Here is a 13,619-nt window from a genome sequence, read left to right as displayed (position 1 = left end):
AAGCTGGTAAAATTTCAGGAGATCTTTAAGCCCTTCTTCATTACATATTTTTTGACATCTGTGTTTTTTAAGGTGATTAGCACATTCTATATGGTGTTCTGGTTGGACCTCTATTTGCATATATGTTACTAGATGGAAATTATTGGAAGGTAGAGAAATCTTTTAGTTGTTTTTATATTCTCAGCAGCCTAGGATAGTGCCTAGAACATAATAGGCACTTTTACTCGGAAAAGTTGTTATTCCATATTTTAAATAGTACCTCTTCCATTGAAAAATATTTGCTCTTCAACAACATTAGGAAACCCTGTGTGGGTGTTTGGTTGAATTACATAGAGGGATTAGGGCTAGTTTGCATTTTTTTAAACAAGAATTTTACCATGGTGGGTATAGTGACTATGTCTTTCAGTTTCTCTGTTTTTTTGTTACTAATAATCATAGTCAGACTTGGAAGGGGTAAAAAAGAACAACAGTCTCTTTTATTTTTATGGTGTATAGCATAAAACCCGTAAGACCTTGGATTCTTTGTCATGCCATGTTAAAATTTTACAAAAACGAGTAATTTTATGAGTTTACAGTGCCGAGTAATATATTCATTCAAGAATTAATTTCTTGGTCACCTAATCTATGATGAAGGAGTCAAGAATATACAGTGGAGAAAAGACAGCCTCTTCAATAAGTGGTGCTGGGGAAACTGGACAGCTACATGTAAAAGAATGAAATTAGAACACTCCGTAACACCATACACAAAAATAAGTTCAAAATGGATTAAAAACCTAAATGTAAGGCCGGACACTATAAAACTCTTAGGTGAAAACATAGGCAGAACACTCTTTGACATAAATCGCAGCAAGATCTTTTTTGACCCACCTCCTAGAGTAATGAAAATAAAAACAAAAATAAACAAATGGGATCTAATTAAACTTAAAAGTGTTTGCATAGCAAAGGAAACCATAAACAAAAGAAAAAGACAACCCTCAGAATGGGAGAAAATATTTGCAAATGAAGCAACCAACAAGGGATTAATCTCCAAAATATACAAACAGCTCATGCAGCTCAATATCAAGAAAACAACCCAATCAAAAAATGGGTGGAAGATCTAAATAGACATTTCTCCAAAGAAGACATATAGATGGCCAAAAGCACATGAAAAGATGCTCAGCATCACTGATTATTAGAGAAATGCAAATCAAAACTTACAATGAGGTATCACCTCACACTGGTCAGAATGGGCATCATCAAAAAATCTACAAATGGGGACTTCCCTGGTGGCGCAGTGGATAAGACTCCGCACTCCCAATGCAGGGGGCCCTCGTTCGATTGCTGGTCAGGGAGCTAGATCCCACACATGCTACAGCTAAGGAGCCCGCCTGCCGCAACTAAGACCCAGCACAACCAAATAAATAAATAAATATTTTTTAAAAACCCTACAAACAATAAATGCTGGAGAGGGTGTGGAGAAAAGGGAACCCTCCTACACTGTTGGTGGGGATATAAATCGGTAGCCACTATGGAGAACAGTATGGAGGTTCCTTAAAAAGCTAAAAATAGAGCTACCATATGACCCAGCAGTTTCACTCCTGGGCATATATTCGGAGAAAATCATAATTTGAAAAGATACATGTACCCCCAATGTTCGCTGCAGCACTATTTACCATAGCCAGAACATGGAAACAACCTAAATGTCCGTCAACAGAGGAATGGATAAGGAAGATGTGGTACATGTATACAGTGGAATATTAGTCATAAAAAAGAACAACATAATGCCATTTGCAGCAACATGGATGGACCTAGAGATTGTCATACTGAGTGAAGTAAGTCAGACACAGAAAGACAAATATATGATATTGCTCATATGTGGAATCTTAAAAAAAAAAGGGTACAAATGAACTTATTTACAAAGCAAAAGTAGAGTCACAGGTGTGGAAAACAAACTTATGGTTACCAGGGGATAAGAGGGGAAGGGATAAATTGGAAGATTGAGATTGACATATACACACTACTATATATAAAATAGATAACTAATAAGAACCTGCTGTATAGCACAGAGAACTGTACTCAGTATTCTCTGTAATGTCCTATATGGGAAAAGAATATTAGAAAAAAAGAGTGGATATATGTATATGTATAACTGATTCATTTTTCAGTACACCTGAAACTAACACAACGTTGTAAATCAACTATACTCCAATAAAAATTTTTTAAAAAATGAATTTCTTGAATTTCCTGGTGGTCCAGTGGTTAGGACTACCTGCTTCCACTGCAGGGGGCATGGGTTCAATCCCTGGTTCGGGAAGTTAAGATCCCGCATGCAGTGCAGTGCGGCCAAAAACTAAAAAAAAAAAAAAAAAAAAAAAGTCTCGCTTAATCTTCACAAGAATTAATTTCTTCTTGAATTTGATCAGAAGATAGACCTAACCTCATCTGTTCCTAATTTTTATTGTAACATAAGATGTTGGGGGACTTCCCTGGCGGTCCAGTGGTTAAGACTCCCCACTTCCACTGCAGAGGGCACGGGTTCCGTCACTGGTCGGGGAACTAAGACCCTGCATGCTGCGTGGTGCGGCCAAAAATTAAAAAAAAAAAAAAGATGTTGGAACTTTAGCAGAGGCATTAAGGTACAAGAGTGTGAAATTTGGAAGTGGGGTATTTCATGTTCAAGAACCAGTTAGAGGCTCTGAAACACATAAGAAGGATACTTACGGGTCATGGAAGAACATTTTGTGAGGATTCTTTTAAAAATTATGCTGTTGTTTCCCCCCCACACACACACACCATGGGAGAACTGGGGGTACAAACTCTTTCACTTGATATCTAGTGAGAGGAGCTGTAGAGGGACCACTTAGAGATTTAAAGAATTCTCTTCAGTTAGGGGGTACAGAGGACTGAGGTCTGGATCCCCTGAGAAATCCATCAAGGAGAGAACTGTAGCTGGCTGACTGCTCCCACAGCAAGAGGTAGGCTGTGTTGGAATTTGCCTACACTCCAGTGTTTGTCAGGGCAAAGGAAATATGAATACTTCCTGCAGAGCAGAGGCAGGCCTAGTGGAGGAGAGAGGCAGCCTGGAGCTGTTTTAATTCCTGCCCAAATAAACCGCCTAGAAGGGCAATGAGGCTCCAACAGTGAGTCTTTTAAGTGACAGCCAAAAAGCCAGGAGGAGAATGAACTATCCACTGAACTATCCACGTCGGTGGAGCTATAGCCAGAAGAAACTCTGAGGTGAGACTCTGAAGAACCCACAGAAGTGCATCTGAGGAAAAGAGTCCACTTCAGACATCACCAGACAGGCCTTTTGGCAGGACCTCTTAAGTTGGAATCTCGTTGCCTTCCGTCTCCCAGCACTCCTCTCTCTCATGCCCACTTTGGAGACAACAGCAGCTAGGGAAGGGGAGAAGGGTCATGGAAAAGAGACATAGCTGAGCTTACTCTTTTCCCAGCTGGGGGTGGGAAAAGAGATTTGATTACCTAGTGAAGATTGGTTTGTAACCTAAAGTGACTGTAGGACTTTGTTACTTAGCACTGACTAGAAGAATCGTGTGGGCCTGCTGAGTGGTCATCCAGTGCCAGGGGAACATGTTCTCCCTGCATACATTTTAAGAGGATAGCCGAGACAAAAATAAAGTTATATTTGATTATATCCTGCAGTTAGTGCATGTTCAGTGGACATAAAAATTCTGTAAAAATTTTCACGTTTGGCATTGCAGTAGTCCGACGTCTATGGTAATGCATTAAGCCTTGTTTTTATTCTTGAAAAGTGCCTTGACTTATGTGAGCATTACATGCAATGTAAGTATATGTTCTTAGATTTTTTTTTTTTTTGGCCGGACCACACGGAATGCGGGATCCTAGTTTCCTGACCTGGGATCGAACCCGTGCCCCCTGCAGTGGAAATGCGGAGTCCTAACCACTGGACCTCCAGGGAATTCCGCTCTTGGATTTCTTAATGTGGGCTCCTATTTAGTGTTGGTGTTTCACTTAATTTTAAAAGCACCTTTATCCAAAAATAAAGGTTAGGATGCTATTCTTCTAGTCTGCCTAGGTTGTCTAGATTGTTTCATAAACAGGATAGATGACTAAACTTTATTTATTTATTTTTGGCTGTGTTGGGTCTTCCTTTCTGTGCGAGGGCTTTCTCTAGTTGTGGCAAGCAGGGGCCACTCTTCATCGCGGTGCGCGGGCCTCTCACTATCGCGGCCTCTCTTGTTGCGGAGCACAGGCTCCAGTCGCGCAGGCTCAGTAGTTGTGGCTCACGGGTCTAGTTGCTCCGCGGCATGTGGGATCTTCCCGGACCAGGGCTCGAACCCGTGTCCCCTGCATTGGCAGGCAGATTCTCAACCACTGCGCCACCAGGGAAGCCCTAAACTTTTTTTGAATAAGATTAAATTATTATAAATCAGTGACATTTTTATATAACATAGACTAAAAAATTTGCACTTCTCCTTGAGCAAGCCCATACTAAACAGCTCTGCACATCTGGGGTTGAGGTTTTGCTAGTTCATCTGGCCAATCGCCTCTCTACTGTCCACTTCTGAATTCCCCCACCAACACCTAAGCCAAGACTGCATTGTTTGTACAGTCTCTTCATTGTGTGTGTGTGTGTGTTTTATTGAAGTGTAGTTGATTTACAGTGTTGTACCAATCTCTGCTGTACAGCAAAGTGACTCAGTTATACACATATAGACATTCTTTTTTTATATATTCTTTTCCATTATGGTTTATCACAGGATATTGAATATAGTTCCCTGTGCTATACATTAGGACCTTGTTGTTTATCCATTCTAAATGTAATAGTTTGCGTCTACCAACCCCAAACTCCCAGTCAATCCCTCTCCCTCTTCCCTCCTCCTTGGCAACCACAAGTTTGTTTTCTATGTCTATGAGTCTGTTTCTGTTTTGTAGATAGGTTCATTTGTGCCATATTTTAGATTCCACATATAAGTGATATCATATGGTATTTGTCTTTCTGACTTACTTCACTTAGTATGATAATCTCTATTTGCATCCCATTGTGTTTTGTTTTAAGATCATAGTCTCCTTTCTGGTAAGGGAAGAAAGGAAAGAGAATTATGGCTGATTAAAATATACATAATTTAAAAAATAGTTTAAAAGGTAAGAAGGCAAAGAATTAAATGAAATTGTTAGTCTGGTGAAGATCCGTTTGGACCACATTATTAAGAAATGGTCATTAGCACAGGGTCTGGACTTAATTGCTTTGCTGAGGAAATAGAGTAATATACTAGTAGACTGTCAGAGCTGGGTGGAGCGCTGGAGATCATCTGTTTCATTTTATAAGACAATTTGTTGTTGTTGTTAAAACTCTGAATTATTAATTGTTCCTGTGCTAGATGCAGAGGTTTAGATACATTTTCTCTAATCCTTAATAATTCTGGAGAACTCTGTGTTCAATTCCCTTTCAAGATGAGAAAACAGACTCAGAGGAAGTGACCTGCTGAAGGATATATTGTAGTTACAGAGCTGGGGGATTTGGACCCAGGTCTGTTTGTTTTATAGCTCATGTTCACTTAGGCCCCACTAGTTTATATACTTTTTAAGAATTTACAGACTTGATATCCTATAAGATCACTCATTTCTTGGGCACAAATTTATGATCATTTGTACTCAGTATGTTTCTCTTTTTGGCTTTCCTTTTGTTTTGGTCTTTACAGATCAGAACAGGAAATTATGACCTGATTCTTAAATCTTTTCTATTGTGAAAGATAGCATACTTTCAGAAAAGAAGATAAAATGTATGTATGGTTTTATAAATAAAGTGAATACACAGTAACTGTTATCCAGGTCAACAAACAGCCTACCTGTGTACGACTTGATTCCTTTAACAAAAGCACAAAGCCCAGACTCTAGGCAAATGTTCAATTCTTATCTACTGGGTCCAGATGATTATAATTCCTTTTTCTCCCCTGAGTTTCACCACTGTATTGAGTTCGGTGGTCATCATTTCTTTGCAGTTTGATCACCTAGGCATGCGTTCCTAAACGTATCTCAATTTTTTGAAATAAATTTCTTTCCATAGATTAGAAGTTGCTTAAAATTAACCATAGATATCAGGATAGAGATTAATATTGTTTAGGTCACAGGAGAATGTTTGATTTATTTAAGAATACAAACTTTCCAAGAGTTCCATTAAACACAAATAATTGCTTTGCTAATTATAATTAGTATTGGTTAATCCTTTGATCTGTGATTCAAATTTGTTACTTATTCCAACTTCCCCCCATTCATCAATCTGGGTAATATCTTTTCTGCATTAATACTTTTCTGAATATGTATTATATCTTATTAGGTAAGGACGAATAGAATTTACCATGTCATAACGTCCCTTTTTTCCTCTTTTACAGCATGGGTAAGTTCTCTCTCCATGGGGATGATTTTCTTCTGCTGCCCAATCGTCAGCGTCTTCACAGACGTGTTTGGTTGTCGGAGAACAGCTGTCGTGGGTGCTGCTGTTGGATTTGTTGGACTCGTGTCAAGTTCTTTTGTAAGGTAAGGACATGGCTTCTTCATGTCGCTTTTCAAAAACTGTTAGCTACCTTAAAGATTTCCTTTCAGAAACTTTGCTGTTTACAGGGAAAAATCCTCCTTTTCAGTGCTTAAACTGTAAGCAGTGTCACTTACGCATTGTTGTCTACAGCAGCAAATCAGAGCTTGTGAATTTGAATGCTTTTGCTTGCAGTGCCTCAGAGTTAGATGTCAGTCAGGATACATATGTTCTCTGGAGCCAAGAAAAAATGTTTCTCCTTTTGTTTTTTCCATTCACAGAAAAATCTTAACTCCTAACAGTAAGTTGTCTAAAACAATGGGCTTAGTTTAAGGTCAGCTCAGTCTGAGCCCCAAAGGGTACAAGAAGTGGTATTTTGAAGTGCTCGTTCATAGGCTTGATATGAAATATTTTTATTAATGAAATCCAGGCTTTGCTCTTTATTTCAACCCAGGTAGAGAATAACTGCCTGCATTCTTTTTTTATTTTATTTTATTTATTTTATTTTATTTTTTTTTGAATTTTATTTATTTTTTTATATAGCAGGTTCTTATTAGTTATCCATTATATACTTATTAGTGTATACATGTCAATCCCAATCTCCCAATTCATCACACCACCACCCTGCCCCCCGCCACTCTCCCCTGCTGGTGTCCATACGTTTGTTCTCTACATCTACGTCTCTGCCCTGCAGACCGGTTCATCTGTACCATTTTTCTAGGTTCCACATACATGCGTTAATATACGATATTTGTTTTTCTCTTTCTCACTTACCTCACTCTGTATGACAGTCTCTAGATCCATCCACGTCTCTACAAATGACCCAATTTCGTTCCTTTTTATGGCTGAGTAATATTCCATTGTATATATGTACCACATCTTCTTTATCCATTCGTCTGTCGATGGGCATTTAGGTTGCTTCCATGACCTGGCTATTGTAAATAGTGCTGCAATGAACATTCGGGTGCATGTGTCTTTTTGAATTATGGTTTTCTCTGGGTATATGCCCAGTAGTGGGATTGCTGGGTCATATGGTAATTCTATCTTTAGTTTTTTAAGGAACCTCCATACTGTTCTCCATAGTGGCTGTATCATTTACATTCCCACTGGCAGTGCAAGAAGGTTCCCTTTTCTCCACACCCTCTCCAGCATTTGTTGTTTGTAGATTTTCTGATGATGCCCATTCTAACTGGTGTGAGGTGATACCTCATTGTAGTTTTGATTTGCATTTCTCTAATAATTAGTGATGTTGAGTAGCTTTTCATGTGCTTCTTGGCCATCTGTATGTCTTCTTTGGAGAAATGTCTGTTTAGGTCTTCTGCCCATTTTTGGATTGGGTTGTTTGTTTTTTAAATATTGAGCTGCATGAGCTATTTATATATTTTAGAGATTAATCCTTTGTCAGTTGATTCGTTTGCAAATATTTTCTCGCATTCTGAGGGTTGTCTTTTCGTCTTGTTTGTAGTTTCCTTTGCTTTGCAAAAGCTTTTAAGTTTCATTAGGTCCCATTTGTTTATTTTTGTTTTTATTTCCATTACTCTAGGAGGTAGATCAAAAAGATCTTGCTGTGATTTATGTCAAAGAGTGTTCTTCCTATGTTTTCCTGTAAGAGTTTTATAGTGTCTGATCTTACATTTAGTCAAATCCTTTTGACTTTATTTTTGTGTATGGTGTCAGGGAGTGTTCTAATTTCATTCTTTTACATATAGCTGTCCAGTTTTCCCAGCACCACTTATTGAAGAAGCTGTCTTTTCTCCATTGTATATCCTTGCCTCCCTTGTCATAGATTAGTTGACCATAGGTGCGTCGGTTTATCTCTGGGCTTTCTATCCTGTGCCATTGATCTATATTTCTGTTTTTGTGCCAGTACCATACTGTCTTGATTACTGTAGCTTTTGTAGTATAGTCTGAAGTCAGGGAGTCTGATTCCTCCAGCTCCGTTTTTCTTTCTCAAGATTGCTTTGGCTATTCGGGGTCTTTTGTGTTTCCATACAAATTGTGAAATTTTTTGTTCTAGTTCTGTGAAAAACGCCATTGGTAGTTTGATAAGGATTGCATTGAATCTGTAGATTGCTTTGGGTAGTATAGTCATTTTCACAATGTTGATTCTACCAGCCCAAGAACATGGTATATCTCTCCATCTGTTTGTATCATCTTTAATTTCTTTCATCAGTGTCTTCTAGTTTTCTGCATACAGGTCTTTTGTCACCTTAGGTAGGTTTTTCCTAGGTATTTTATTCTTTTTGTTGCAGTGGTAAATGGGAGTGTTTCCTTAATTTCTCTTTCAGATTTTTCATCATTAGTGTATAGGAATGCAAGAGATTTCTGTGCATTAATTTTGTATCCTGCTATTCTACTAAATTCACTGATTAGCTCTAGTCGTTTTCTGGTGTCATCTTTAGGATTCTCTACGTATAGTATCATGTCATCTGTAAACAGTGACTGTTTTACTTCTTCTTTTCCAGTTTGTATTCCTTTTATTTCTTTTTCTTCTCTGATAGCCGTGGCTAAGACTTCCAAAACTATGTTGAATAATAGTGGCAAGAGTGGACATCCTTGTCTTGTTCCTGATCTTAGAGAAAATGCTTTCAGTTTTTCACCATTGAGAATGATGTTTGCTGTGGGTTTGTCGTATATGGCCTTTATTATGTTGATGTAGTTTCCCGCTGTACCCACTTTCTGGAGAGTTTTTATCATAAATGGGTGTTGAATTTTGTAAAAAGCTTTTTCTGCATCTATTGAGATTATCATATGGTTTTTATTCTTCAGTTTGGTAATATGGTGTATCACATTGATTGATTTTCGTATATTGAAGAATCCTTGCATCCCTGGGATAAATCCCACTCGATCATGGTGTATGATCCTTTTAATGTGTTGTTGGATTCTGTTTGCTACTATTTTGTTGAGGATTGTTGCGTCTGTATTCATCAGTAATATTAGTCTGTAATTTTCTTTTTTTGTAGTATCTTTGTCTGGTTTTGGTATCAGGGTGATGGTGGCCTCATAGAATGAGTTTGGGAGTGTTGCTTCCTCTGCAATATTTTGGAAGAGTTTGAGAAGGATAGGTGTTAGCTCTTCTCTAAATGTTTGATAGAATTTACCGGTGAAGCCATCTGGTCCTGCACTTTTGTTTGTTGGAAGATTTTTTTTTTTTTTTTTTTTTTTTTTTTGTTGGAAGATTTTTAATCACAGTTTCAATTTCATTACTTGTGAGTGGTCTGTTCATATCTTCTGTTTCTTCTTGGTTCAGTCTTGGAAGGTTTAACCTTTCTAAGAATTTGTCCATTTCTTCCAGGTTGTCCATTTTATTTGCATAGAGTTGCTTGTAGCAGTCTCTTAGGATGCTTTGTATTTCTGCGGTGTCTGTTGTTAACTTCTCCTATTTCATTTCTAATTTTATTGATTTGAGTCCTCTCCCTCTTTTTCTTGATGAGTCTGGCTAAAGGTTTATCAATTTTCTTTATCTTCTCAAAGAACCAGCTTTTAGTTTTATTGATCTTTGCTGTTGTTTTCTTTGTTTCTATTTCATTTATTTCTGCTCTGATCTTTATGATTTCTTTCCTTCTACTAACTTTGGGTTTTGTTTGCTCTTTCTCTAGTTCTTTTACGTATAAGGTTAGATTGTTTATTTGAGATTTTTCTTGTTTCTTGAGGTAGACTTGTATTGCTATAAACTTCCCTCTTAGAACTGCTTTTGCTGCATCCCATAGGTTTTTGGATCATCGTGTTTTCATTGTCATTTGTCTCTAGGTATTTTTTGATTTCCTCTTTGATTTCTTCAGTGATCTCTTGGTTATTTAGTAACGTATTGTTTAGCCTCCATGTGTTTGTGTTTTTTACGTTTTTTTCCGTGTAATTTCTAATCTCATAGCGTTGTGGTCAGAAAAGATGCTTGATATGATTTCAGTTTTCTTAAATTTACTGAGGCTTGATTTGTGACCCAAGATGTGATCTATCCTGGAGAATGTTGCGTGTGCACTCGAGAAGATAGTGTAATCTGCTGTTTTTGGATGGAATGTCCTATAAATATCAATTAAATCTATCTGGTCTATTGTGTCATTTAAAGCTTGTGTTTCCTTATTAATTTTCTGTTTGGATGATCTGTCCATTGGTGTAAGTGAGGTGTTAAAAGTCCCCCACTATTATTGTGTTACTGTCGATTTCCTCTTGTATAGCTGATAACAGTTGTCTTATATATTGAGGTGCTCCTATGTTGGCTGCATAAATATTTACAATTGTTATATCTTCTTCTTGGATAGATCCCTTGATCATTATGTAGTGTCCTTCCTTGTCTCTTGTAACAGTCTTTATTTTAAAGTCTATTTTATCTGATATGAGTATTGCTACTCCAGCTTTCTTTTGATTTCCGTTTGCATTGAATATCTTTTTGTATCCCCTCACTTTCAGTCTGAATGTGTCCCTAGGTCTGAAGTGGGTCTCTTGTAGACAGCATATATATGGGTCTTGTTTTTGTATCCATTCAGTGAGCCTGTGTCTTTTGGTTGGAGCATTTAATCCATTCACATTTAAGGTAATTATTGATATGCATGTTCCTATGACCATTTTCTTAATTGTTTTGGGTTTGTTTTTGTAGGTCCTTTTCTTCTCTTGTGTTTCCCACTTAGAGAAGTTCCTTTAGCATTTGTTGTAGAGCTGGTTTGGTGGTGCTGAATTGTCTTAGCTTTTGCTTGTCTGTAAAGCTTTTGATTTCTCCATTGAATCTGAATGACATCCTTTCTGGGTAGAGTAATCTTGGTTGTAGGTTCTTCCCTTTCATCACTTTAAATATATCATGCCACTGCCTTCTGGCTTGTAGAGTTTCTGCTGAGAAATCAGCTGTTAACCTTCTGGGAGTTCCCTTGTATGTTATTTGTCATTTTTCCCTTGTTGCTTTCAATAATTTTTCTTTGTCTTTAATTTTTGTCAGCTTGATTACTATGTGTCTCGGCGTGTTTCTCCTTGGGTTTATCCTGCCTGGGACTGTTTTTAAAAAAAGAACAATGCTGAAATTTAAAAAGATCATGACAAAATGAAGTGGTCAAATGCAGCTTAAAATAAAACTTCCTATCAACACACTTTTCCCTGTGTCTATTAAAAGCTGTAGTGCACTGCAGAGGAACTAACTGCAAAGAGCTGGTGGGCACATTACCATAGAAGCACCTCTCCCTCCAGCTCCAGTTCTACCCATAAATCCCCTTTCATTGTCAGAATAATCCCCAGTTAGTGAAACACTGGTGTAATAGGTAGGTCTGACTAACAGGAGGTGATTAACAAGAAAAACCTTAAGATGATTTTCATCCTGTCTCTACTTTAGTAGTTTATTTTCATGCTGTGCCTTTCTCTTCCCTAGCTATCTTCGTGCTCTAGTTGAAAAGCATTATTGTGGTTATTAGAAAAAAAAAATCAAACTTATGTTGCTTGCCATGTTTTTTTTAATTTATTTAATTTATTTTATTTTTGGCTGCTTGGGTTTTCGTTGTTGCTTGTGGGCTTTCTCTAGTTGCGGTGAGTGGGGGCTACTCCTCGTTGTGGTGTGCGGGCTTCTCATTGCGGTGGCTTCTCTTGTTGCGGAGCGTGGGCTCTAGGCATGTGGGCTTCAGTAGTTGTGGCACGCAGGCTCAGTAGTTATGGCTCATGGGCTCTGGAGCGCAGGCTCAGTAGTTGTGGCACACGGGCTTAGTTGCTCTGCGGCATGTGGGATCTTCCTGGACCAGGGCTCGAACCCGTGTCCCCTGCATTGGCAGGTGGATTCTTAACCACTGTGCCAACAGGGAAGCCCCTACCCTGTTTATTTTTATTTTCTATTTTATTTTTTTGTTCCTGTAATCTTTATTTATTTATTTGTTTATTTATTTTGGTCGCACCACGCAACATATAGGATCTTAGTTCCCCTACCGAGATCAAACCCAGGCCCTCTGCAGTGGAAGCATGGCATCCTAACCACTGGACCGCCAGGGAACTCCCGCCCTGTTTATTTTTAAATATTCAGGATTTAGTCAACAGAATCCTTGGTTTGCTAATTTTACCCCCATTCTTCCCACACATACCCCTTCCTGAACTCTAAAGTAAGCCTTTTTCTTTCACCTAACTTAGATATTTTATTTGGATTCTAAACAATTATTTTAATTTTTTGTTAGAAAATAAATATTCCACCTTTAAAGTGCCTTTGTGGTTTTTTTTTTTTTCTTCTAAAGTTTTTTTTTAAAGAAACAAAAACCAGCTTTGTTTGGAATAAGATTCTGCTTAGGTAGTTATGTGAGATCATTTACTTTTAGTTCTTCTTTATCAGTAATACAGCATTGTATGATAACCACCTTGTCAGGTACCCGCTTGGTCTGGAAGCTTCCAGGTACCCATTGTCAGTGATCTTAGCGCTTGCTGAAGTATTAACACTCAGGCTTTGGTGAAGAGAGAAACTAAGAGATAGAAAATCCATGTAACTGATTACCTAATTTGGTAGACAAAACACATATACACAAACCTGCTTACAACAAGCAGTGTTTCTCAAACATTTTTGACCATTGAGAAATAAAAATTATGAAATGTATTTTACATTGTGACCTAGTTCTTTCTTTCTCTTTCCCTCCCCCATCCCCACCCCTAACTAAAACAAAATGTCTTGAATCCATCTTTACCTTACTATACGTAATGTTGTCATGTTTTCTATTCAGTTTCATTATTTAACCCTCCACTGATCAAAAGCTACCAAACTTTCAGAACAATACATAGGCGCAAGGGGGAGATGTAATGTAAATTCCAAGTGTTGAACAGTGGACCAACCCTCTTTTCCTCTAGTTCAAGTTCTGCCTTTTTAGGAAAGCCTTCTCTAGCAACCCCAGGTTGCATCAGTGTCTCTTCTTTGAATCCTTTTTCCACACATACTTGATATCTTACTGATTTACACTGTACATATTCAGTTGTCATACTTCAATAGTTTGAACCATCTGTTACTAAGGTGAAAATTTAGAATTAAAGAGGGTTCCAGCAGCAGTGAAAATGCCATCACAAAGCTTATGTGCTTTACTCTGTGGGAGAGATACAAAGTTAATCTTACCCAGCACTCTCTATTTAAATATTGTGCAAAAGAATGTCTGTGATTTATGTCAGTGGCTCTCTGGTTTTCCAA

General features: G+C 37.9%; 1 protein-coding gene across 1 annotated transcript in view; it reads left to right on the top strand.

The window, feature by feature from the left end:
• Positions 1-13,619, top strand: part of SLC16A10 (solute carrier family 16 member 10) — a 134,632-nt gene that overhangs the window by 81,939 nt on the left and 39,074 nt on the right. The window contains exon 2 of the mRNA XM_061207061.1: positions 6,354-6,498. Coding sequence (XP_061063044.1) covers positions 6,354-6,498 — 145 coding nt within the window. The remainder of the gene's footprint in view (positions 1-6,353; positions 6,499-13,619) is intronic.

The sequence above is a fragment of the Eubalaena glacialis genome, chromosome 12 (genome assembly GCF_028564815.1).
Source record: "Eubalaena glacialis isolate mEubGla1 chromosome 12, mEubGla1.1.hap2.+ XY, whole genome shotgun sequence".
NCBI classification, from domain to species: domain Eukaryota; kingdom Metazoa; phylum Chordata; class Mammalia; order Artiodactyla; family Balaenidae; genus Eubalaena; species Eubalaena glacialis.
This window is presented reverse-complemented; position numbering and strand designations above follow the sequence as displayed.